Source organism: Astyanax mexicanus, chromosome 14, assembly GCF_023375975.1.
Source record: "Astyanax mexicanus isolate ESR-SI-001 chromosome 14, AstMex3_surface, whole genome shotgun sequence".
NCBI lineage: Eukaryota > Metazoa > Chordata > Actinopteri > Characiformes > Acestrorhamphidae > Astyanax > Astyanax mexicanus.
Genome location: NC_064421.1, coordinates 16,428,840 through 16,456,688, shown reverse-complemented (window position 1 = coordinate 16,456,688; position 27,849 = coordinate 16,428,840). Strand labels below are relative to the sequence as shown.

At 37.9% G+C, this 27,849-nt stretch overlaps 1 protein-coding gene across 2 annotated transcripts in view; it reads left to right on the top strand.

Annotated features, from left to right (window-relative positions):
* The window catches only part of LOC103033987 (1-phosphatidylinositol 4,5-bisphosphate phosphodiesterase beta-1), an 82,297-nt gene that overhangs the window by 36,272 nt on the left and 18,176 nt on the right, over nt 1-27,849 (top strand). For both annotated transcript variants that reach the window (XM_007257442.4, XM_007257443.4), the window contains exons 4-23: nt 2,597-2,737; nt 2,964-3,043; nt 4,011-4,064; nt 4,182-4,257; nt 6,605-6,705; nt 8,292-8,458; nt 12,978-13,124; nt 13,876-14,033; nt 14,948-15,030; nt 15,458-15,542; nt 16,675-16,861; nt 18,681-18,757; nt 21,554-21,650; nt 21,847-21,931; nt 23,336-23,460; nt 23,603-23,757; nt 24,929-25,093; nt 25,185-25,284; nt 26,236-26,340; nt 26,836-26,951. In XM_007257442.4, the coding sequence (XP_007257504.1) occupies nt 2,597-2,737; nt 2,964-3,043; nt 4,011-4,064; nt 4,182-4,257; nt 6,605-6,705; nt 8,292-8,458; nt 12,978-13,124; nt 13,876-14,033; nt 14,948-15,030; nt 15,458-15,542; nt 16,675-16,861; nt 18,681-18,757; nt 21,554-21,650; nt 21,847-21,931; nt 23,336-23,460; nt 23,603-23,757; nt 24,929-25,093; nt 25,185-25,284; nt 26,236-26,340; nt 26,836-26,951 (2,304 nt within the window). The remainder of the gene's footprint in view (nt 1-2,596; nt 2,738-2,963; nt 3,044-4,010; nt 4,065-4,181; nt 4,258-6,604; nt 6,706-8,291; nt 8,459-12,977; nt 13,125-13,875; nt 14,034-14,947; nt 15,031-15,457; nt 15,543-16,674; nt 16,862-18,680; nt 18,758-21,553; nt 21,651-21,846; nt 21,932-23,335; nt 23,461-23,602; nt 23,758-24,928; nt 25,094-25,184; nt 25,285-26,235; nt 26,341-26,835; nt 26,952-27,849) is intronic.

The window sequence follows — 27,849 nt, the reverse complement described above, 5'->3', positions numbered from 1 at the left end:
TAGGAGTTAAAATTGTCATCAGGATGTCAGGGTGTTTTCTCACTTGGCAGTCTGGAACAAGGTTTATGTGTTTCTTACTTTGTATACATTTCATCACGTTCACTTTGATTTCACACTGCAGTTAATTTAACAGACTGAGGAACTTGCTCCATCCCTTAATCACCTACATAGTCTGCATCTCTGTATTTCACATTTCAAATGTATTTCACATTTGATTGTTTTGTAGAATGCTGTCAGTTCAGCAAGGATGCTTTTCCAGGTGTTGAGGCACATTTTGACCTGCATGCACATCACATTTCAGAATGAGCAAAATAGATTACCCTTGAATTTCACCTATTTCTGTTTATTAGTAAGAGCGAATCTACAGTTACAGTAGATACAGGGGTCACAAATGTAATATGTTGCACCCATACTGCTGTGTGACGCACAGCCACATGAATTGATGATAGCAAGCCTTAACTTCCTGTGATTGTTCCAGAAGTCTAAAAACCACTGGACCAAGATCACCTCTTTTGATCCTTAAAAAATAGTTCACATATTTTGTGCACCTGCTGTTTTGGTTAGGACCCCTTAGATTAACCTCAGTTAAGTCTTAAGCTTTAGGTTGGGTGTAGGATTTGGGTTGAAGTATGGGTTTTAAATTTAAGACTCAGTAAAATGTCAACAGCTGTAACCTAAAGTTTGAAAAAATAAACTTGGGACCAGAAGGTTTGCTGGTTTGAACCCCTTGACTCCCATAAAAAGTGCTTGGGAAAATGAATGAATGAATGAATGAATAGCGTTTTCTTCTACCTCCCCCTCCCCCTCTCTCAACATTAACAACTGAGGTGCCCTTGAACAAGGGCACTCAACCCCTAATTACCCATCAGGCATGGAGGTGGCAGCCCACTGCCCCAGGTGTGTACGCACACTGCCCTTGAATTCCGCTTATGTTCACTGCTTGTACTGCTATGCATTGCCAAGTGTGTTCCATTTTAATTGTAAAAGAATATAGTAATTCTGGCATCTAAATGCGACGATTAAAATATGCTGTATAGACAAAAGTATTAGGACCCAAGCTTATTCATTTTTTTTGTTTCTGCTTTTGTAACTGTCTTGTTTTCAACCTGTTACCAGGTATTGCTTTGTATTAGATTCTATTAGAGATTTTGCATTAATATGTATTAATAAAAGTATTTTAGGATGTTCAGTAGAGACCAATAGAGACCACCACACTTCATCTCAAATCTCAAATAGCTAAATGCATTAATTGGAAGAAGTGTCACATAATTTTTTGACAGATGTCAAGTGTTAATGAAAAGGAGAATTTTAAAATTATGATTTTAATTGAATTTGAAGCTGTTGTCATCAGTGTCTAGCATGACATTGAAACAAATAGAAGAAGGTTTGAGGTGCAGATTTGATCCTGTCAGTACTGACTATAAATCATTATGAAACTAATATTTCAATATACATATACAATACATATACAATCTACAATATAATATGATGATTGGAATGTAAAATGATGGAATAAACATTCATTTGTGATGTTTGTTTGGTATATTATTACATTTTGGAAATAAGTAGTTTAGATTTAATCTATATTTACTATTTACAATATATTGTGCCACATCATATCATACCCAATTATACTGATAAAATTTTTCGTGAAAATTGCCTGAATATTGTAATATTATTTTAGCGCCACATGTGCCATGAGCGTAACATTTTGATGTATGTAGCAAAAGAAAAATCACACTGTTCTCATTTCCCATTAAATATCTACTACAGACAGACTATATCATGTATTTTACTTCAATTCTGGATATATGGAGTGCACTATTAGTATCGTGACATGTTACATCATTGACTAATGTTACAATCTGGTGAATTGTTATCACAAAAATGCCCTAAAATATTCTGATATTATTTTACGTCCATATAGCCTGTACCTATAGCCTGTTTCCCAGCCCTATTTGGAAAGTGTTTCCAACCCAGAGTTTAGAATCCAAGATGGCTATACTGCACAAACAGTTAACAGTCGTAAAATCAGTAGTAGTATATAATTTATGATCACTTTTATCTATATGTGTTTTATTAAATCAGTCATACAGAGAGTACCACCCAATGTTTGTCCGTGATGTTTCAATGTGTAAAAAATGTATGATGTGTTCAACATGCTGTCAACTGGGAATCAATAACAATGCTAACCTGGGACAATGCTAACCTTGGAAAATGCTAACCTGGGACAGTGCTAACCTTTGAGATTCCCAGTTCTGACTATACCAGACTTCTAAGGTGGATAGAACACAGGATAAGTGTTCAAACAGAGAGACAGAGAGAAGGAGAGATGTTGTCTGTCGCTGCATCTGCTTTATTATTACTATGTACATCCAGTATACAGTGCTTACAGTACACTAATGGTGTTTATTCTATAAATGTAATAAAGATTTTTATGTGTTTTACAGTGTATATTAATGATTGCAGCAGCAGCTGAGGGCAGTTTCTTGCGGTTGCTGAATCATCACAGAAACACGTTACAAAACACAGTTTTTAACCTCTCTCTAACCCTAATTAGTCAGGGGCCTCAGTGCTTTCATCTTCTTTCCTGCAGGAAGCCAAACTGCGAGAGTTACTAGATGTTGGGAACCTGGTGGGGCGGATAGAAAACAAGATGCTGACTGTGGTCACGGGCCCAGACATGGTCAACATCACCTATCTAAACTTTATGGCTTTCCAGGAGGAAGTGGCAAAGGTATTTAATGCTATATTATCTGTAGTAAGTAAGGTAAATGTGTTTTAACTGCTCAGACACTATCGTTTCAATAATCCAGCTCCCCATCAGCAGAGTGGGAATTACTCACTAATGATGTATTTCATAATTTTTCCATTGAAATGTCTGTGCAGAACATTTTCTGTAGGGGCACTTGACCTATTTTAATGGATATTGCCTCTTTTGTTGTGTTTTGTCATCCATAAAGGAGTGGGCAGAGGAGTTGTTTAGTCTGGCGTCCAACCTGCTGGCTCAGAACATGAATAGAGAGGCCAGCCTGGAAAAAGCGTAAGCACCTGCAGATAAACTCTTGTGGTGTAAAATTCATCACCGTGACTTTGGATGAAAAATGGCAGTGACCGGCAGCTTTTCACACCTGACTATTAGCCCCAGGGCAGCATCAGACCAGAGCGAATTCATGCTGCCAGTCTGACAGGGTGTCAAAACATGTTCATCTAGTAACAAATGCACCTTTTCAATCTGTGTGGATTTTGATGTGTTTTTTGATTAGCTGTTTTATGTTCTAATAAACTTTTTGATAGAGTACATTTTAAGCCACAACATATCAGCATATCAACATATACAGCTCTTGAAAAAAATAAGATACTACTTAAACATGATGAGTTTCTTTGATTTTACCAAATTGAATCCCTCTGGAATATAATCAAGAGGAAGATGGATGATCACAAGCCATCAAACCAAACTGAACTGCTTGAATTTTTGCACCAGGAGTGACATAAAGTTATCCAAAAGCAGTGTGTAAGACTGGTGGAGGTGAACATGCTAAGATGCATGAAAACTGTGATTAAAAATGAGGGTTATTCCACCAAATATAGCATTTAAAACCTTTATTAAAACATTTTTTTTGTATTCACTGCATGTATATAAAGTGCAAACAAACAATTATACAAAGCCTCAAAGTGTATAGCAAAACAATATTACACTTTTTAAAAACATACTTTTTAAGACGCTTTTAAGTACGGCTATTAACACAATGTGGATTTGCTCTATTGTTTAAAATGTTTTTAACAACATAATCGTGAATGATACAAAGCACACTATTTTAGACATTACACATTTGCTTTTGAGGTTTTGATTAAAGTAATTAGTATTAACTTTATACAACATGCATTTATTTATTTAATTATTTATTTATTTATATTGGAATTTGTGGTTTGTCATGTCAAATTTAAAGAGTTGTGTTTTAAACATTTTGTTTTTTAATGTCTCCTATAAACTATGCTTAACAAATCAGCTACACGAGACTGAAGCTGCAGCCAAACCAAGAGGGACGTATTCCAGTGAAGAAGTAAGTCACAGACTGCATGCTAAACATTCCACTTTCATTACTTTGGCAGTAAAGAGAAGATAAAGAACCCTATGGGAATCATCTGATTGTGATCTCTGATTATGATCTTTTGTGCAGCATATTTCGCATGTTCTCGGCTGACAGGAAGCGTGTAGAAACGGCGCTGGAGAGCTGTAATCTCCCATCGGGCAGGGTGAGCATATGTTTAGCTAATCACTCCAGGTTCCTGCTGAGAGATGGCATGAGTTCATATTCTAACAGGAAGTGATTGCATCTTCTTTACCAATAATGCATTGAGGCGTGCCGGAGGGAAAGGTACTGTTATGTGTCATTTGATGAAGAGCTGCTTTATTTACTGCGATTTCTTAGTTCATTACGTACCTCTCTGCTTTTAAAGATTTGCCTGTGGCATGTTTTTTCTTTATATATGCTGAATGCATTACATTTCAGCTGTACATCATCTCCACAGTGCACTAGCTCTGTACATTTTTAAAGGTGCCACAGCATATTTTTGTTGAGTATTTTAGGTTTAACTTTGACACATGATCAATGGTAAAAATAGTTAAATTATATATATAAATTTATAAAACATAAATTTACATGGGGAATGAAATGCTCAGATTTCATTTCAGATTTTTGTCCAGTCCATAAATAACCAAGGCTTTTTTCGCTTTTAATGTGTGTTCAGGTCCAGTGTGTCTTTAATGGTCAGCTGAGGCTGTCCAGTTTGTTTCAAGGAAGCAGTTATTCTACTACATAAATAATTTCTGCCGCTGCTCCCAAATTGTATAAATATCATGAATTTTCAATTATAAAATGTTGATAGGGAATTTAAACCAGTGAATATAAGAAGTGGATGTGATGACTGCAAACCCACGCGGCGAGCAAAAAAGAGAGTAATGTAGATAAGCCATGCTGTATCCAAAAATGAATAAAATCCTTTATCTGGCACTGATGCTCAAATAAGTCCTAAAGAAAACAATGAGAAAAAAACAATGGTTAAACCGAGGGTTAGTTTTTAGCCTAGTGTAGATCACCAGATGCTTTCTACAGCTTTTGGTTTGATATGTACCTGGTTTTATGAGCGATATTATGGCGTCACATCAATGTCAAAAGTCGGAGGCACAAAAATACCAGGTGAAAAAAATTAACCATTTTAATTAATTTTTCTCCTCTCGGGTTTTTAATTTCGCATAGGCAGCTAGCTAACTCTCCTGTCGTCTTTTTTTCTCTGCCCCCTCCGGCTCGTGGCGGTAGGCGGTCCGTAACAAACCCTGGAGATATCAGCCAATAGAAGCTAGGAGGCGACACTGACCCCGCCCCAAACCTTCAAAACCACCCCTTTCAAAACTCGAGCGTAAAAGACTTGCTCGAGCAAAAACAAAAGCAGCAGGTAATTCGCATAGCGCGCAAAGAGAACTGTGAATTTGAGAGAAAAATTTAACGACCGAGAGGAGAAAAATGAAGCTCGAGAGAGATATTCCCCTTTTTTTGCTCGCGAGCTTCACAATTGCGCTCACAAAAAGTTAATTTACACACGCAAAATGTTAAAACACGCTGGTTAAATTTTTTCACCTGGTGACTTTTGACATACAATACAGTAGACTGCTTTCAAGACAGTATGCCTGTATTGTCACTAGGCTTTTTATCTTTTTTTCCGTTTTAAAAAATCTTGTGCCCTCATGTTGCACACTGTATTTCCAGAACTAGCAGTATGGAGGTGCTGCTCTTGTTTATTGAACAATAATACAGTTTGAGGTTCACGAACTGAAAATACAAGTTGACATTCTAGGTCAACGAATGCCATTTTATGTCCCAATCTTTCTAGCAGCAGGGAAGGCCTATTTCCTTTATTGTATTTCTTTGTGGAATACAAGACGGGATTGGTGCCAAAGAAAAACTTCAAAATCCAATCCATAATGTTAAAAGGTCTCTGGAGACTGGAGCAGAAAGTGCGTAGTTCCCAGTGCTTCCTCTGTGAGTCACTGCCCAGGCCTTTCATCTTTTTCTCTCCGGGTCTCTTCATTTATTTTAACCAACAAAGTATTAATCAGCCTTGAGCCTTGGCGCGGCCTTGAAGATTGACTGTCCCGCTCGAATCTTTAGAAAGTTTTCTGGGAGAGTGACGAACACAGGACAACGTTGAGATGACACTGGCTAATGTTTGTACTTTGTGACAACTTTGTTTATTATTGCTTTTGTTAAATGATTCCATTGATCGTCCTCAGTCTCGGAGAGAAAGCGCTAATTAAATTGAAGGCCAGCTCGGAGCTTTTAGTCGTTATTAACATTGGACGGCATGGCATTCAAGTAACGGCTCATCCTCTATTTTTAGTGTGCAGTCATTGATGTTTTGGATCGTGTTTATGATTAATTGGTTTGAGTGTGTGATGGATATGACAGCACCAGGCTCTTTGAAGCTGCTCTAGGTTGGATGATGGGTGTGTTTAGCAGCTGACTGGGAGAGTGATTAGTGTGATGCATTAGGATAAATTCATAAGCATGGACTGCCTCTGTTTTCTCCTTTGCTGTCTCTACAGAATGATTCCATTCCTCTGGAGGACCTCACTTGCGATATTTACAAGTCCTTCATCGGCAATATCTGTCCCAGACCGGAAATCAACCAAATATTTGCAGATCTGTAAGTCTTGTGTATGGTTACGTATTTATCAATTTCAAATTGATTTAAATGCTTTGTACCAGTGACTGTACAATAGTAAGGTCTAGCACATTTGCTGGCTGGTTTCCAACACCATTATTTAAATTTTAGCAGTTAAGTGTCCCTGTGCTGATACTGGCACTTTTAATTTCCCCTAGAATTCAGTTTTTAGAGCATTGTTCTTCAATATTGTAAGAAAGTGCCCAACCAGCATAGTCGGGTTGTTGGAGTCTAGAGCTGTAACGGTAGGTGTATTTTTTGAGAACCTTCACGGTACGGAGTTCATGGTTTGGTACGCGCAAACACACAGAATGCACGCAGAATACACAGTACACAGGCAGTCTATAGGAGACTTGTGGAACCAATGAACATAATCCAAAACTAATGTTTACAAGAGTGTTGCACCCGGAAAGTGTAGCTGTAGCACTGTTGTTAACCCATAGCTGGCCCTGAGAAGTTTACCACTGAGCACATGGGCTGGAAACAGTGCACCGGAGAGTGCAGCCTCGAGCACACAAGCAGATAGAGAGTGTGCGCAGAAACACAGATAATTTGGACCGCCGCTTCACTGAAATCGCGCTCTGCAATAGAAAATGAATGGTCGCCTGTCGCTTCCCAGTGTGAACGCAGGGTTAGGCGCTTGTAGTGTCTTTCTCTTTCACTTACTTGCTCTCTCTCTCATTTTCTCTTTCTCTCCCTCATGATTCAGTTTTATTTTTAAGTGATTGACACCACTAATATAATTTAATTTTGACAATCTAATACTCTTAAAAAGAACTCAAACACTGAAATGCATCCAATAATGTTCTTAGGAAAAAAAAACATTTGTAGCATTTTAAGCAGTAATGCTTTTATTTTTGTTCTTAATAAAGATCCACAATCATGCTTATTGTTTGTTTGTTTAAACAAGATTCAAAAGATTGAGCCCCTCATGATGACAGTAGGAGAGAACCCTGGTTTCAAGCATTTAATAAAAGAGCTCGAGCCCTGTTACATCATTCCATCCCAAAAAAGTAAAAAAATGGTTTTAATGAAGAACCATTGTTATCATGACGTTAATAAAAATGTGGCTATGCCACAGCCTCTTTTTTTTTTCCACCAACCGTACCGAAAACATACTGAACCGTGGGGTTTATACCGAGTTGTGAACCGAACCGTGAATTTTCTGTACTGTTACACCCAAATAATTTTTGCACTTTTAATGATGAAACATTACACTAACTAGACAAACTGGGTATCCATAAGAAAAGTGGTCTTTAAACTCAATGAAGGTGGTCTGAGACCCTATTAATCTGAGAATGCCTTGGTCCGGCTCTAACAAATGAGAAGGTAAGTCTGGTCCCTTTTATCTTTACTGCAAAGACTGTGGTCACGTTTTTCACAACCTGGTCTGTAATTCTGGTTTAATTTCTATAGAACAGAACAAAATGAAACAGCAGCACTTATGCTTTTTACAGTCAGTGTTTTTTTTTTTTTATCATAATAGGTGACCGCATACACCCACAGAACCAAATATTAAAAAAAATAGAAAAAGTCCCACTTATAGCTCTATCATATCTCCCTTTTAGTGGAGCCAAGGGCAAGAACTACCTGAGCATGGAGCAGATGACTGACTTCATCAACTTTAAGCAGCGGGATCCACGCCTGAACGAGATTCTGTATCCTCCACTGAGGACGGAGCAGACGCAGCTCCTCATGGAGAAGTTTGAGCCCAGCAACAGCATGATTCAAAAAGGTCAGCTATGAACATGCACGCTCCTGAGCCATCATGGCGAGTCTGCCTCAGGTGCCCATTGATTCCTTCAGCTGGTTGATGTGCTGTCATGTCACATCAGCCAACGCTGTCCAGGGATGACAAGATAGCCATGAGCAGTGCTATAATAGGCAGACTGAAGCCGTGTTTGCTGTGTGCTTGACCACTAATTATGAGCATATGGTCTCTGAAAACATTAGAAACATTCGATATGAATAAACATACCATACTGTCCAGTAAAATAAGGCTTATACTGACTAGGACCAATAGCATTGCTGGAATTCTATTTCTATCCTTGTGTGTTTTCAGTTATTGATGGTAAGATGAGGTTTTCTTCTCTGTTCTTTTACCAAATTTGAAACCCTAACCAAGAATAATAAAATATTTACCTGGTTTTCAAATTGTTTTAAACACCCATTCTAATGAGAATATATATTTTAAAATAAGAATTACTTTAAGTAGCATCCAATACTGACACTGACGTTCAAATGCCAAAACAGCTGGTCTAGTCCCTCTAGAGAAGTATTGCCAAAAGAATAGGACTTTCTGGAGCATGGCACACTTGCTTACACTGGTTTACTTTTTGGAATTAACTACATTTAAACTATTATGGAACTCTGAGCAATATTAAAGCAAATGTCTGTTTATTCCTGTTCAAAAGTGCACTGTGGAGCTTAAAGTGTGAACATGACCATATGCGTTTGTTAGCTCTGCTGTATTGCTGTGTTAATAGCTACTCACTTTATAGGTTGAAAGATGTACTCTTGCGACCCGTTAGTTTTACACATTCTACAAGTATGAGTTTGAGTTAGAAACAGCAAAACAGCAAAAATCTGTTAACCTGTTGCAATTAGATTTTTTCCTTTTTCTTATACACAGAAACACAACATTTTCATACATTTCTCCACATTTCCCTCAGTTTCATTACCATAGCAACTCCTGAGATGCAGTTCATGTCTCCCAACACTGCAGTTGAGCCTGCCTATTTATATAATTCCACAAGCCGGGCTACACTGGGGGGATCTGGTCACTGGCAGATTGTATGAGAAAGGCACTTGCTTTGTGACAGCTGATTGATTAGACGTATTTGGCCTGGAGAGGCTGGAGATGCGGATAGATGAAGGTGATCATTGGGCTCTTTAGCTTGCAGTGCCGGCATGACACCTTGCTGTCACACAGATTATAAACTATCTCTTCTCCCAGCCCACTCTCAGAGACGGACAGGGAACAATGGTTCCGGGGCATATGAGGGTGCCCACGCAACTTCAGACACTTCAGGATTCACTCTGAGTACTGATGTGAGGATTGACCACAGACATTTTTGGGTTAGCTACAGGGGTAACCTGCGAACACGCGCTCTCTGCAGCTCTGCAGGCTCTGTTCCCCTGCAGAGTGTTTGAGGAGGATCTATGAATGCCTAGAGAGACATCAGGATATTTACAGCATATTTACAGATATTTACAGTCATTTAAATCTGACTGACTGATGTTTGTGCCCTTCACATGGAATAATATTTTTCTGACAATAAAGCAAAAGTCTATTTTTTTTATTTTTTATTTCTAATTTTATCCCATTTTCTCCCCTATTTTAGAAGGCCAGTTACCTCTCCTCCTATCACTAGTACTGCCTCCAACACTATCACATGACTCCTCCGACACATGTGAAGCCAACCACTCCCTCTTTTCAAACTGCTGATGTAGCATCACCAGGTATCCAGTACGCTCGAAGGAAAGCACAGCAACCCGGCTTTGATACATCAGCTCACAGATGCCTGTGCTGACCAACATTACCTTGAGAGTAATGTCTGGAGAGCGCCATCTACCCATCCAGAGAGAGCACAGCCAGTTGTTCTCTCTCTCAGACTTCGGCTGCTGATGGCAAACAGCATGACCTGGGATTTGAACATATACATATATACTTATCATAAAATAATAGACACACCTAGAAAGAATTAACCAGCAGGAATGAAACTTTGGAGGGTTGTGTAGACCATAAAGTTAAAGCATCAGGTCATTGTTGACAGGGTTGTTTGTTTAGTACCCAGTTTTGGGAAGCCTTTGGTCCCAATGTCACTGTGTTCTTCTATGGTTTATGTGTGTATTCATTGCGTAGATGGGTTAAAGGTGGAGGTTGCAGGTTGAAAATGGTTGTCTTGCTTGGCTTCACCTTGTGTAATTTCCTCTCATTTCTTCCCTTCTACTCTTGTTTCTGAATAGTGGCCTGAAAATTGGCCACAAAATTAAGCACATTGTTGAGTTAGCTACATGCATAACATAAAAGGGGTCTCTCGTCTCGCTCCTTCTAGTCTTACTTTGCCTTGTCTTGTCCTTTCATGTCTTGTTTTGCCTCTTCTAGTCTCATTTTGCATTGTCTTGTCTTTTCATGTCTCATCTTGCCTTGTATCATCTTGTTTTGTCTCTTCTTGCCTGTTTTTAGTTTGACTACAAAAAATTCCACATCATTTTTGAGTTAGCTACAAGGCTCAAAATGGGGAGTCTTATCTTGGCTTTATTAATTTTGCCTCATCTCATCTTGTTTTGCCCTGTCTCATCTCTTCTTGCATCTTCTCGAGTTCTAGTGTGTCAATTTATTACAAATTTGGGCATTGTTGCGTGGGCAACAGGGGTAACTTAAGAACACACACTGTGTGAAGTTTTTGAGGAGCATCTTTGCATGCGTAGGAAGACAGTAGGGTATTTACAGCTTACATTTAAATGTAACTGACTGATCTTTGTGCCCTTAATTGAATGTGACTATTCACAGCCAAAGATATTATGTGAATTGTACCCCACACTTCTCTCGCGCTTTCCCTTTGTCCTCCACCGTGACTAGACAATTGCTAACTTTCAGCAGGGCACAGTAATTGTAGTCTTTTGAAATCCGCTTTTCCAGGGAGAGGAAGGTGGTTTGTTTCTGCCTTATGTAAACCAAAGCCTATTTGCCTCATGGTGACACTGACGGTGGCAGTCCCGTTGAGATTACTCAGAAACACTTCATGTAGTGTCGCTATGCAATGCTTCTGCGCTTTCTAAAAGGGCCACGGTTAATTACCTTTGGAGCTCTGCGAAGAATGGCTTTAATTAATGTAAACTACTGGTGAGAATTTGTCACAGGGGACACCCATCTCCGAGTGTGTTCTCTGCAAGCTCACTCGCTGTTTGGGGGACGCAGATCTTGCAGCTCGTGTTTAATTTGATGTCTGTTTGCAATTCCAGCGTTAATTTCCTTGATGAGCCAGGTTGTTACTTTAGGTGCTAAATGCTAAAGCTGAGTGAGGCAGCTCATTTTCTGCAACGTGCAAAACCATCAGAGTGACTCTGGCAGGCATATTGTGTCACTCATATCCATAGTAATGATAAAATTAGAGTAAAGGCAAAGAATATATCAATTAGCCATAACATAAGCACCATACCTGACTAATATTGAATAGGTCCCACTGTGACACCACAAAAGACATGAGCATTTAAGGCATTTAACTTCACAAGACCTCTGATAGGGTTCTGGGGTATCTGGAACCAAGGTGCAGAATCAGCAGTCTCTTTTTTTCAGTCCTGTAAGTTGGAGCCTCCATGGATTGCATCAGTAAGATTTCAACCCTGCCGCAGGTTTAACTTTTTGTTGGTTCTGACCATTGTATACTGGAAAAACCCAACCTCCTGTTTTGATGTTTTGAAGATGGTTTGACCCAGTTATCATCATAATCTGCCACTTGTCAGAGTGGTTAAGGTTCTTCTGCTAGCCCATTTTTCCTGATTTTAATACCACTTTAATATCACCTTCAAGAACTGGCTGTTCACTTGCTGCCTAATACATGCATCCCACCCTATTTTAATTAAAAATACAGTAAAATCCTAAAATGTAATGTTTTCACATAACATGTTACTGTTATTATGTACATATTTTCATATTGGATGTAAATTTAACACCAATTTATTATTATTTATATGTTTTTTTTTTCTTTCTTTATTGTGTATTTTCTACTTTTATCTTTATGCGGCATACTTGGCGAGGAGCAAAAGTGTACAGTGTACGAGGAAACTTGTTTCTTACTGTGCACGTGACAATAAACTCTTTGAATCTTGAATCTTGAATTTTATGGAATTACAGTGAACACATTAAAACGAATTAATGAAATTGATGAAAAAATGGGCCCCAAGATTTTCGCACATTTGTGGAGTTTTGAGGAGCATCTTGAGGAGCTTTGAGAGTAGCTTGAAAAAGCCCCACTTAAGCTTTTGTGGGGATCATTTAGAAAACAAATAAAATGTGATTTTTATATTCAAATTCATAAATTCATATACAAAAATATATTTACTGTTTATTTATAGAAACCTATTTTATGCATTATTCATAAACCTTTATACCTGAATGTCTGAAGTCCTTGATATATATATATATATATATATATATATATATATATATATATATATATATATATATATATATATATATATATATATATATATATATATAATAACTGACTTGTCGTACTGTGTTACAGGGCAGATTTCAGTGGAGGGCTTTTCCAGGTTTCTGATTAGTGATGAGAATGGTGTGATCCCGCCTGAGAAACTGGACCAGAGTGAAGATATGACCTTCCCTCTCTCCCACTACTTCATCAACTCTTCCCACAACACCTATCTTACAGGTACGACTGAGATTTCATTAAAGCGCTGCTCTTAATTCAGCACAGTCTGTGAACGCTCTGGAGGACTATTAGAAACACTGTTCATCCACACACACATATGACACTCGTCTCGCCTGAATATGCTACCGGAGATAAGCCCTGAACCAGATATACCTCTATTAGTTAAGTGGTTCCAAATCCTGATAATGGAGTACCTCTGTCTGGCATATCTCCTGTGATTTCTGTGCTCTAACACACCTGATCCAATTAATCCCCTAATGGTTCCACTGATGAAGTCAAAATAGAACTGTTTGGCCTGGAAGGAAAAAGAGAAAATGCATTTCATGAAAAGAATGCGTTGCCAACTGTGAAGCATGAGTGTTGTTCTATCATTGTTTTAACAGAGATCTAGAGTAGAAAGCATTTTGGCTAAAAGAAATTAAGAATTTTGACTTTTGCAAGCTGTGAAATCTGCTAGAGGGAGTGTTAGTAAATACTGAGAACTCTGTAACGTGTCTAAACTTGCGCAAGGCACAATAGTTAAAAAAAGGAGTACATTATTATTAGCTAAAACACATATTTACAAAATTGTACTATCAGTACTACCCATAAAAAGTGTTATTTATCCTACTGTGCCCAAACTTTTGCATAGGACTGTGTGACTGACAGAGAACAGAGCTGAGGACCAGTGCACTAGCCTCTTAGTTCTCACCTATTAAATCAGTTTAAGGCTCTGTGTGTGTGTGTGTGTGTGTGTGTGTGTGTGTTTCAGCTGGGCAGTTGGCGGGGAACTCGTCAGTAGAGATGTACAGGCAGGTGCTGCTGTCAGGATGCCGCTGTGTGGAGCTGGACTGCTGGAAGGGCCGCACGGCTGAGGAGGAGCCGGTCATCACCCACGGCTTCACCATGACCTCTGAAATTTCATTTAAGGTAAACCAGACTTGAATGCATTGTAAACACATTAAATGCACAAATATGTCAACATATATTAATCATTTTTTACCTTTTTTTATATATATGCAGTAGGCATTACTGTTAAACTGATAATTTAAGTTATGAATATTAAGCATTCATACTTTTATAATTCACATTCGATGCAATATGGAGGCGTTTTGAATCAATATACTTTTTTGCTATAGCAAAAGTGTTTGAAAATATACCATATTGGTCATGCTCATATTGACACCCTTGTTTAAATTCTTGCAGTATCAAAAATAGTAGCATTATTTTAGCCGTATTACTACTATGAATATTTGTAAAAGGATATGGTGATGTCAATGTTTCCATTTTTAGTTTTTTAGCTCCATCCGGATGGGATTAGTTTTTAAGGGAGACAGGACCACAGAGTTCAGTGAAAAACAGTAGGAAATTCAGCCTGTATGAGGAACATCTGAGAAAAACACATACATGGTCGTTCTGGATGGGAATAAAGTCACAAAGAACCCACCGTAAAAAAGAGAAAATTACCCCAGAACCCCCTGAGAAACTAATCCCACCCGGAGAGGGCTTAAGAGAGTTTAGAGTGACACAGTGAGATTTTGTGTAATCCATTCAGTATGCTCTATTAGCATCACAGAAACGTGGAAACTTTGACTTTATAATGTAATGAACCCAATTTAACAAAATCACAGACAAATTATATGAGAAAAAGTAAAAAACATTGTGTCTAATCTAGAACCCTGTATAAATTGTCACATTAAGATAACAAATCTCAGTTGATTCACTTAAATCTGGTAATGTGAACATGATGCTGAAGCTGATTAAAGCATTACATTATTTTTTTTTTTAAGAATCGTCTTTTAACTAGTGGTTCTTCTCTCTTCCCTACATCTGTTCTTTTTCAGGAAGTAATTGAAGCCATCGCCGAATGTGCTTTTAAAACCTCTCCTTTTCCCATCATCCTGTCCTTCGAGAACCATGTGGACTCGTGAGTGAACGTGCCACACTGCCCGCCTCCAGCAGCCTCTTTTACCTTTCGCCTTGGAGTGCCAATGTTCTCCACACTAAGAGCTGATTGCAGCTATGGCAACAAGGAGTAGAGTGATTATAGAAGACTCTGTAATGCATAATTTGTTTTCAGTCGTCTCTCTCTTGAGATGTCATACACAGTTGCGGCTCGAGACGTCTCTGTTTCTTTGCCACGTGCAGGAAAATGCAGCACACTAAACTGACAGCTCATTATACCGAACCAGAGCTTTTGTACAAGTGAGCGATTAGCATATGTCAGGAAAAGGTCATGAAATGGCTGGACTGATAAATAGGCGCATGCTTGCTTGTGAATGATGCATTCTTAATTATTAACATTGTGCTTTGTTCTTTTGTTTAGTTGTATATGTTTTTGTAATTAATCACAGGCCAAAGCAACAGGCCAAGATGGCGGAATATTGCCGATCTATCTTTGGAGATGCCCTTTTAACCGAGCCACTTGAGAAATATCCTGTACGTATATAATTATGATTAATAAAATTACACCTACTCTTCATCAAAAAGATTATGAGTTTATGATTAAACATATAGACTGATATGGGCAATATTTATTGAGCTACACATGCAGAAGTAGTGATGCAACACGCCAGACGTTTCAGTATGGAGTTGTACGTTCTGAAATTACACATCCCATTCAACTTAAATATCTTCAAGCAGTTCCTACAGATTTTCTGGTAGAAACCCACACATTTAGCATTTAAGCATATATATATATATATATATATATATATATATATATATATATATATATTTATTTATATAATTTTTTTTCTCCTAATATTTTCCATTTTCTCCCCAATTTACACAGCCAATCACCCAATCCACTCATTAGGACTCCCCCTATCACTAGTAACGCCCCAACACACCAGGAGGGTGAAGACTAACACATGCCTCCTCTGATACATGTGAAGTCAGCCACCACCTCTTTTCGAGCTGCTGCTAATGCAGCATTGCCGAGCAGCCAGTGCGCTTGGAGGAAAGCGCAGCGACTCGGTTCTTATACATCAGCTCACAGACGCCCTTTGCTGTGAACATCACCCTAGGAGTGATGTGGGGAGAGAGCGCCATCTACCCAACCGGGGCCAATTTTGCTCCCTCTGAGCGCTTAATGGCAAAGCTGCATTTGCGTGGGTTCGAACCTGCGACCTCCCACTAATAGTGGCAGCGCTTTAGACCGCTCGACCACTCGGCGCATTAAGCATCTGTTATATTGATAACATCTTCATAGCAAGCTCTTGAAATGACAGCAGTATGTGGATGAGCATGGCCCTGTTAGAATAGAACACCAGCTTCTGCATTCAGATGATGTAGGACCTCATGCAGGAGCTTATTAACATAATGTTGGGCTGTCAAAGAACAAAGGTGATCTGGCATCATACAAAATTGCACCTCACACCATGACACCAAGCTTTCTGTATGTATGACTTGAATTCCTTGGTCATCTCAACACATTCTTTAATTTTTTTGATGAGGAGTGTAATTTTTACTTTTTTGACCAAAAATCACAACTTCAGTTCATATAAATAAGTCTATGAGTAATAAGTTCCAGGGTGTGAGTTGCTTCTTTGTTGTGTATTTTTTGTAGCTGGAGTCAGGGGTTCCACTTCCCAGTCCACAGGAACTCATGGGGAAGATCCTCGTCAAGAACAAAAAGTCGCACCCCAAGCCGGCGGATGGAAGCACCAAAAAGAAGCTGTCCGAGCAAGCCTCCAACACCAACAGTGACTCCTCCAGTGTGTTTGAGCCATCCTCTCCAAGCGCGGGTCCTGCAGGTACTCGTGCCATCATGATTCTAAAGTCTTACGCAGCTCTGGAAAAAAAAGTTTCTTTGACTTTATCAAATTGAAAACTTTTGAAATATAATCAAGAGGAAGATGGATGATCACAAGCCATCAAACCAAACTGAACTGCTTGTATTGTTGCTCCAGGAGTAGCATGAAGTTATCCAAAATCAGTGTGCAAGACTGATGGAGGAGAACATGCCAAGATGCATGAAAACTGTGATTAATAACCAGGGTTATTCCACCCAATATTGATTTCTGAACTCTTAAAACCTGATGAATATTTCTTGTTTTCTTTGCATTATTTGAGGTCTGAAAGCTCAAAATGACATTATTTTTATAATTGGAATTTTGGAGAAATGTTGTCAGTAGTTTATAGAATAAAACAACAATGTTCATTTTACTCAAACATATACCTATAAATAGCAAAATTAGAGAAACTGATTCAGAAACTGAAGTGGTCTCTTATTTTTTTCCAAAGCTGTATGTAGCCCTTTCAGGAGTCAAAGGACCCAAAACTGTGCAAGCACAATAAAACCTGTATGAAAACAAATAACAAAAATATAAAACAAATGAAAAATGTAACTGTGCTGTTTAAAATGCTCTCTTACAACTCACAAGCAGCTTTTACATTGATCAGAGTGCAAAAATAATCTAATGCGAATTAGAAAAGGGATAATCAAGCTTGTAAATAAAATATCTTTTATATATATACATAACATGTTAAACATGCAACTGTAAAAATCACTGCCACTTGTGAGTTCTGTACAGGTTACATGACAGAAGTGCATCTATGAGATACACTCTCTCAGGTTCTATATGTAAAGATTGTGCAGTCTTAATTATCCCATTTTAAGATACTATGAGCATTAAAACAGGTATTTGCTTTATTTAATTTATTCGTGGCCTTAGTGTGAAGATAAAGAATATAAAAGTAAGTAGGACTGAATTCAGCGCTGACTTGTGAATCACCCACCACCTGCTTCAGGTGTTCAGATAAGCTCTTCCTCATCACTATAATGCCATCTGGTGGTGTGTTTGCAGAAGGACGTGCTAAATAATGGTTAAACTGATGATTTGACGATTGGTGGAGGTCATTCTGGGATTGCAGTGTGAAGGATTTGATCTTTATCTTTTCAAATGTGGACAGAGATGCATTTTTTGTGCTGTGTGAGGCAGACGCTGCAAGCTGTTTTCTGGAGGTTAGAACTGTTTCTAAAGGTTAACTCCAGGCAGTTCTCAGGGAAGAAAACAGCTGCTGCACAGCAGGCTCCTCCACAGGACAAAACACCCTCCAGCACTTAACTTCGATCGCTGGAGACCCAACTTGCAGAGTGCCTTATGTACTCGAAACCATGGCTGACTGCATACGAGCACAGTGCATTTAGGCTTTTCAGCAAAAGTGAATTAGAATGAGGACCTCCTGTGAAGATTGGTGGACCCCATTTATACAAAAAAAGAAACACACACATATTCTACTCTTACCCACAATGCCATTCTTTCACTTTCTTGCTGCCCTTTCCAGAACGTTCTCCCTGTACATAAAGTGGTGGGTGGGCGTTTTAAATGACTCATCAGAAAAGAAACTGGACTTCACCTCCTCAGCCTTTCCTGCTTCCATGTGTGAGATATATTGACCCTGTCTTTGTGTCGGTTCATCATCTGCTTTTAATGATGAATGTGGCCACAGCAGATACAGGAAGGAGGAAGATACAACAGAACAGATACAAAATTACCAACTCTGAGCTTACATCATCAGCAATTTCATTTCTTTAACGCCTCTCTTTTCTTCAATTCTGACATTATGTAGCTTCAGCCGAGGTGGAGGCGGATGATGATGATGAGGATGATGACGACGATGATGACTGTAAGAAGTCAATGGATGAGGTAAGTGGGCTACTTTATCTTTTAACAACACTGAATGACATCAAGAGAATGTCAGGTCATCTGTCTGTGACCTGGTACTGAAGTTTAGACGGGGCATCTAAACTACATGTGTTTTAATGGCTGTGTGTGTGTGTATGTGTGTGTATGTGTGTGCTTAGATAGTATTATTTTTGAAAATGTAGTATTCAGATGTCAAATGATCCTGTTTTCCTGGTGTTTTGGATATGTGCAAATAGGTGGACTTGGTCTTGAGGGAGTCAGTTGAAAAATAGTATTGCTCAGCTTTACCAGTTATTAAGTGTATTAATATTTGGAAAAGGCACTATTTTTAATCATTTTATTTATGGAGAAAAAAATATGTAACATCACGTCTGTGTGTGTGTGTGTGTGTGTCAGAGAGAGAGAGAGAGAGAGAGGGGCTAAGGGTATCTTTAGAGGTTATTTTGCTAAATTTGTTAATTTTGGAATAAACAAAAATATTAGTTGACATATTAACCGATTGACAACAATAGATAAATATATATATATATATATATATATATAAACATTTGTGTTGGACACAATGGTGAAATTTGAAATTTGACTTCAACTTTAACCCTGCCGTGCAGTGAATTCACACATAGTACACACTAGTGAGCAAACGCACACATAGTTAAGTGTAAGCAAACGTGCAAGGAACAGTGGGCAGCAATCAATGAGTAACAGTGAAGGTGGGTTAACAGCAGCATTTCCTTTTTTTCAGTGACCAAAAACAGGGTTTTTTTTTTAAAAATGCCTTTTTAAAATATATTTGAGTTCAAACTGCTGATAGGACTGTAAAAAGGCAGCATATTAGTCTAAGGGACTTTTATGCAGCCTTTAAAGTGGTGGTGCACTATTATTTTTTTTACCACAAAATTAAGCACCAGCTGTTTTCAGTGGAAGATCTAAATTGGTCTGATGCCTTTTGGAAACAAGAGAAACAAAAGTCCTGCAGACTGGTGAAATATAGAATTTATAAAACTTCCTGGCTGCAGTGAGTAAAGGCATGTCTTGAGAATTTTTTTTTTCTGCTGAAAAAATACCTCTAGAGCTGTACAAGGGAGGATTGATCATGCTGCGGGTTGTGTTTTTGCCAGCGGCATGAGGAATATTTCACTGGTAGAGAAAAGAATGGGTTTAATAAAATACCAGAAACAAAAAACTGGAAGCAAACATTACACTGTTTGTTGAAAAACAGCTGAAGATAAAAGAATGGTTTCTGTTGAAAATAATGATCCTAAACAAACCTCAAAAGTGACAATGCTATGGATTCTGCAGTTATCCAACCTAAATATCTTTAATACAAATCAGTGTAGAGATGGTCTAAATGGTACAGCAGACTAAGATGCTAAGACACTTTGTCAGTTTGAATCTTGAGTCATGCTGCTTTACTATCAACAGTTGGAGCTTGGGAAAGATAATAGTAAATGGTAGATGGTGCTCTCTCTTCTCAGCACTTCTATTGTGATGCTGGACAACACAACTGCCTTTTAACTGATGTTTCAGAGCTGGGGATTCAGAGGAAACAGCACAAAGAAAAAAGGAAACACGCAGAAAAAAATCATCAAATATCACACTGCTCCCCAAATAGTGTACTATACAAGTAATGAAATTATAGATTCTAAATCTAAACAAAGCATAATGCTGTATATTGCGTAATGGAACTGTATTTAGGTTTATTTATATGTTGAATACTGAAATCTTGTGCTATCTTTGTGTAGACATTGTAGCTTAAGGGCTCATGTAGTTCACTGTATAATGAAACAAAAATTAGCTAAAAATAGGCCTGTCACAATAATTACAATATCGATTTATTCGACAATAAATGAAAATGACCTAAATAATTTTTAATAATCATGATATTGTCTATAGTGTTTATTTGTATGTTTGTTCACATAAATAACAGTGAACAGTATTTTAGCCAGTCAAGCTTCGATAACTGTGACTCCATAACATACACACAGTGTGGACTAAAGTAGGTGAAGAAATAAGTATATAATTCCCAAACTAATTACAATAAATGATTAATTATTTTTTTTGGTCTTTAAAATATGTTTAATTGCTTTTCATGCTGTTTTATTATCATTGTCAGTGGCATTTAATAGTCTTAAAATTACAAAAACATTGTGTATCGCAATAATTTCTAAAAAAAATCTTATCGTGACAGGCCTAGCTAGAAACATGCATGCATTGTTTCAAGTGACCAAGTGCAGACTTTTATATATATATATATTTTTAATGATCTGAATATGTGTGGACACGCACCTGTTAGCCCTTTTTGGGACACTATGGCCCAAGAATTGTGGGTGTAAATCCTGGCTTATGCAGCTTGACCATCAGCAGTCAGAGCCTGAGAGCACAGTTTGCTATGTTGTCTCTGAGTGGGAATATGGCGCTCTCTCATCTCTCCCATTAACATGCTTCCAACTTAACATGCATGCTATGTTGGGAGCATTGCAAAAAACGAGTAAAAATACCCCAAATCAGAATTTAAAGGTGTTTTGGATGCTACTATAAGTTTTTACCACTTGGCAGAAGTACTGATTATATACCAGCCTCACGTTTTGCCTTGGGCCTTTTCCCTTTTTTATTTTGAAACTCTAAAAGACAGAAATAACACCATATTCGTGTTATGGTAACCTAACACCTTGGTCAGTTTAAGAAAACTCTGAGCCATATGCCAAACTGAGTACTAGTTATTTACTTTTACATACTTTTACATATTTCTAAATTGAACACATAGTATCTGATAGGTCTGCATGTGCTTTATTTCAGGGGACAGCAGGTTCAGAGGCCTTTGCAACAGAGGAAATGTCCACTCTAGTCAATTACATCCAACCTACCAAGTTCCACTCCTTCGAGACCTCAAAAAGTGAGCAGAATTCCATGTGGTGCTTGTTTTTATTATTGTTATTATTATTATTATTATTATTATTATTATTATTATTATTATTATATATTATTATTGTTATTATTATTATTATTATATTTTTTGTATGGAGAACAGTTTGTACTCCTGCTGAGAAGAACTACACACTGACACCTGTTCCTATTTTTGTTTTTTTTAGAAGTCAGCCGCAGTTATCAAATGTCATCGTTTGTGGAAACCAAGGCTCTGGAGCAGCTCACGAAGACTCCCGTGGAGTTTGTGGAGCATCCTTTCTACCCGCAGTGAATGCACTGACACGTTTCCCTTTCTACCACTTCATGTTTTAATAAGAGCACTCCGCCAGTAACCCATATGGGTGTCTGATTAGGCACATGAGGAGAAACGAGGACAAGCACATCCATTTTTTATGCCCCACTTGTGACCCAAATAATTAAATCTGTCCAAGTCATTGGCTGATCGTGGTGTGAATAAAAGGCACAAAAGTTAAGCTTAATTATGTCAGTGATTTACTGTACCGTTATCACGTGAGATTGATGATGCTAATTTCAGTGGTTATTAGCCAGAGTTATTCTGCTTTCATAATTTGTACCTAATTGTTAAGAATAGTATTCAGAATATTCAGGAATAAAGAGAGAGAAATGCAGAGTGAAACAGGCAGTTATATTGAAAAATATAGTTCTTCACTAGCAAAAAAATAACAGATTAATGCAAAGTCCAGGTAAGAAAACTGTTATTTTCAAAAGTATTTTATCATTTTAAATTGCAGCAAAAACGCCTTTGTAGCAGCACTCTCTTATTAACTGTCATTTAATTACTATACAAAACTTACAACATTGATATTTTTCCATTTAAACAGGATTAATTTCATTCTTTAAAAGAAAATGTTCTGTTGATCACGGTTTTTAAGCATTGATTATATCTGCTACAACTGTACAGTAGAACAAACAGAAGTGAGGAACAAAAAGATAATGCAATATATACTGTGATATAAAAAAAGTACAGGGATTAATACTACATTTAATCATTGTTTTAACATGTTACTAACATGTTAAGAGTACACCATGTATATCCAAAATTGGAGTAAAATAAGTAATATTGGGCAAATATAGCATGAAATTTTTTGCACAAATGTTGTGCTAAAACTGAAAAATTAACATCCTTGCAATGTGATGTAATGTGGTGGTAATGATGATCCTGAAAAAGTATGTTGTGTAACCCTAATATTCACAATATGTTCAGAAAAATGTAGTGTGGGCTCCGAGTGGTCCAGCGGACTAAGGCTCAGCCACTATGATTAGGAGATGGCCGGTTTGAATCCTGTTCATGTATCTTGTTATCGGCTACCGGAGCTTAAATGGCTTTGCTCTCTCTGGGTGGGTAGATGATGCTTTTTTTTCCACATCACTCCAAAGGGTGATGTCCACAGCACAAGACGTCTGTGAGCTGATGTATCGGAACCGAGTCACTGCCCTTTTCTCCGAGTGTGCTGTGATGCTACTCGGTAATGGTACATCAACAGCAGGTCAAAAAGAGGCAGTGGCTGACTTCACATGTATCAGAGGAGACATGTACTAGTCTTCACCCTTCTGTGTTTCACAATAACGATAAAAATAGTGTCACAATAGGCTAAATGTTTCCACTGTGAACCTTAACCTAAATGCTGTAAGATACAACAAGCTTCAGCTCAGTAGGATCTACCCTAAAGGAACTCGAGTGGACTCCTCCAACTACATGCCTCAAGTGTTCTGGAACGCAGGCTGCCAGCTGGTGGCACTAAATTTCCAGACAATAGGTAACATATGCCATTGTTAAGATTTTATTTACAATTATATGTAAAATATAGAGATCAAACGATCAAACATGGTCCAAATATAATAATCTGTATCTTGTAATGTGTTTCTTTATCTGTTTCTCTTTTTATCTTTATCACTCAGATCTGTCCATGCAGCTGAACCTGGGCATGTACGAGTATAATGGGAAAAGTGGCTACAGACTCAAGCCAGAATTTATGAGACGACCAGACAAGCACTTTGACCCCTTCACAGAGAGCACAGTGGATGGGATTGTAGCCAACACCTTATCGATAAAGGTTAGAGCTTAATGTCTGTTCTTTAAACAGACATTTTTACCTGCCCAGGTGTCTCTTTACACTGACTTTAATTCAGAATGTGAGTCTTTTTTCTTTTGTTATATTTTGTTGGTTGAGGAATGGATAGTGGGCAGCAGGGAAGAACCATCAATTTGGTATTTTTAGTCTTTTTTCAGTCAAACTAATCAAATCATTATCTTCATATCCAACAGCATTATAAAATACATTGTATTTTTTGTTTATATAATACAGCCCTTCTTACCATATTTATTGCACCAGATTATAAAGTGCACTATCAATAAACGTCCATTTTCTGGCCTATTCTCATACATAAGGCTACTGGATTATAAGGCACATGAAGCAACACTAGTAAGGATGCCTATATTGAAGTGAGCAAGGGTGTCGCCATGTTTCCCTTCTAATGGGGATGCCCCCTTTAGTACATGGTCTAAGTTGTGTCCAAGTTAGTGTGTACACAGAATCCACGCTGAGTCATGCTGGAGTGAGAAAACATCTTACATGGAACATTTCCAGCTGTAGAGTAGTGTGTATATGGGTGTGAAATGGGAAGTGCAGTCCAAACCCACCTGATTCTTCAGAGTTCACATGAGTAAAGGGCATTAATGTGTCGGTTACATCATGTGAAATCTTCTAATCCCACAAGAAATCTGACTCTCTTAGATTCTTCAAAAAGTAGCTCCCTGTGCCCTAGTCCGCTTTGCAAACTCTTGGCATTCTCACAAGCAGTTTCATGAGGAACCACCTGGGATGCTTTTTCAAGTTCAAGAAGATCCACATCTGCTAAGCGCTTCTGCTGGCTGCTGAAAATGACTCTGGGATTTTAATAGATAAATGTTTTTAAATGTTGACTTTTTGCTTGTTGCTATTTATCTATATTTAAAAATTATTTTTATACATGAAATGTCATGTATTTCCTAAAGTGTACATATATGCCATCACTATATGCCCTGCATATAGCATTTTTGCATAATTTTGACATACATTTTTACATAATTTGAATCCGGCAGCTACAAAATGACTTAAAAAAATAATTTACATTTTTTCTTCTGCAAAGTTTTTTTTTTTTTTGTGAAAGCAACTCTATACATGTATATTTGTACAACATTTAAAGACCCATTGCCAATTTGCTATTATTGTTTCTTCCAATCAGATCATATCAGGACAGTTCCTCACTGATAAGAAAGTGGGCGTGTATGTGGAGATTGACATGTTTGGCCTCCCAGTCGACACTAGACGGAAAGCATTCAAAACGAAGACGTCCCAGAACAACGCCATCAACCCGGTGTGGGATGAGGAGCCGATTGTGTTCAAAAAGGTAGAGAGTCTGACTGGAAAGTTAGATTTAAGGATATACAAAACAATAAAGAAATATTTTATTGTATTTTACTGTTGTTCTTTTTGAACAGGTGGTTCTTCCCACTCTTTCCTCCCTGAGAATAGCAGTATTTGAGGAAGGTGGAAAGTTCATTGGTCATCGGATAATTCCTGTGTCCGCCATTCGACCAGGTACTGTAGATTTTTCCTGTTTTTTAAAAACCACATTTAGAGCAGTCATTGCCTGGCCAAAAAAATAAAAGTTGCCATCAAAAAAAAAGTCACACAACCTAGTATTTTGTTGGATCACCTTTATCTTCGATTGTGTCACGCATTTGCTTTGGCACTGTTTCGATAAGCTTCTGCAGTGTCACAAGATTTATTTCGATCCAGTGTTGCATTAATTTTTCAGCAAGATCTTGCAGCATTGATGATGATAGAGTCTGACCACTGCACAAAGCAGCGCTTCTCCAGCACATCCCAAAGATTCTCAATGAGATTAAGGTCTGGACTCTAAGGTCTGTGGTGAACAATCTATGTGTGAAAATGATGATCTCATGCTCCCTGAATCACTCTTTCGCAATTCCAGCCCCAATGAATTCTGGTTTTGTCATCTTGGAATAAGGCCGTGCCATCAGGGAAGAAAAAATCCATTGATGGAATAACCTGGTCTATATTCAGTATATTCAGGTAGTCAGCTGACTTCATTCTTTCAGCACATACTGTTGCTGAACCTAGACCTGACCAACTGTAGTATCCCCACATCATCTGCTTAGTTAAATCCAGGTGGTGACTTATTTTTTTGGCCAGGCAGTGTATATCGTCGCTATTCAATGAAAAACAAGTAACTACAAAACAGCAATTTTACAGGAGAGAAAAAAAACCTTCTAAACTTTCAGTGTCAATGTACAATTTTTAAGTATTTCTATTGGTCCTTTCATCGAGAAATTTTGGTACAGTCTGAGGGACAATTAGTGTGTTCAAATTATGTAGTAAACTAAAAATCGACAAAAATGAAGATACTTGTTTTTCATTGGACAGCAACGAAATAAACAAGAGGTGCCTCCTTTGAAGAATGTAAAATCTAAAGTATATTTTTATTATTATTATTATTATTATTATACATGTGCTTTTTTGTTTCAGGTTATCGATATATTGGATTGAGGAATGAGAAAAACCAGTCTCTGACTCTTCCTGCTCTGTTTGTTTATATTGAAGTCAAAGATTATGTTCCAGATACATTTGCAGGTAAGTCTCTCCAGAATGAATTTGTCATGTAATAATTGCCTTTTTATCAGGAATGGTTTTGTATGAGTGTAATTTTTTATCGTGATCACAGTGCCAGTGGTTCAGAGGGAAAACTCCATTTACAACATGAAGGTGTGAGGCACCTTTGTGGGACACACTCGCACTTCCTGTGGCCAACACTGCTCAGCATGTGCGATTTTACTTAAAATGTGTTGAACCACAGGAGCGTACAGGGGAAACAGCTCTGACCTTTTCAGCACTATTTCACACTTTCTTTTTGACTGGCTCTCATTTCCCGTTAAGAACGTCGGTGGCGGGGAACATTCTAGTCCCATTCTTAGGAGACAGCAGGGGGAAAGCCAATTACGATGCCCGTGTGGAAATGATGCAGGAAATGATGACGAGATGTCAGTTTTTGTAAACAGGGAAAGCTCTGATTTGTATAAAATGCTCCATGTTTGTGATGAACTGACTGTGCATTTCTTATTGGAACAGATGTCATCGAGGCCCTGTCAAACCCCATTAGATATGTCAACTTAATGGAGCAGAGATCCAAGCAGCTGGCTGCTCTGACATTAGAGGAAGGAGAGGAGGAGAAGGATGCCAAAGAGGTGGGGCCTGGTTATTACTTTGCAGCAGTTATCAGCAGCAGTGCTTGTTTCTTTACAGGTTTATTCATGGCAGAATGTAAAATGTTAATACAGTGGCAAGAAAAAGTATGGGAACCCTGTGGAATTTCATGGTTTTCTGCATAAATTTGTCATAAAATTATCTGATTTTCATCCAAGTCAAGGGTATAAGGGTACAAATATAATGTGCCTAAAATAATAACACAAAATATCATGATCTTGCAGGTCTTTATTAAACACACTCATTCAACGCTCAAAGTGGTAGTGGAAAAAATAAGTGAACCTGGGAGTCAATAGCTGGTTGGACCCACTTTACAGTAAAAACCTCAACCAGCCACTTCCTGTAGCTGAGGACCAGACCTACACTTCTTATTTTTTAAATTAAAGTCTGTTTTATTGAAGATTTTTGGCACGTACAGGATACAAACATTTCTGTGCTCTTTTAATCCTATCCCTCCCCACAAAACCACTCCCTTTAGACCTGCATAATAATAATAATAAAAAACAGGAAACCCTTTGCACAAATATAAGCATGTAAAAAGGAAAAGATCAATAAGGAATACATACATAGAATAAATGTATATATAAAAAACAGATATGTACACAACGAGATAGTAGAGAATAAAAAATAAATGTCTGCTTTATATAATATGTCTAGATTTAACAGGTCACGTTTCCAGATTCCCTGTTTTCTACAAATATTAAGAATGGTTGCCAAATTTGCCAAACATCTGCACATCTTTTAGGAGGAATTTTATCCTGTTCTTCCCCCGCAGAACTGCTTAAGCTGTGCATGCCTTTAAGGAAGGCTCAGTAAATCTAAGATAAGATGAGATGATCCCTTAGCATCCTAACATCCCTTAGCAAACAAAGTATTAAC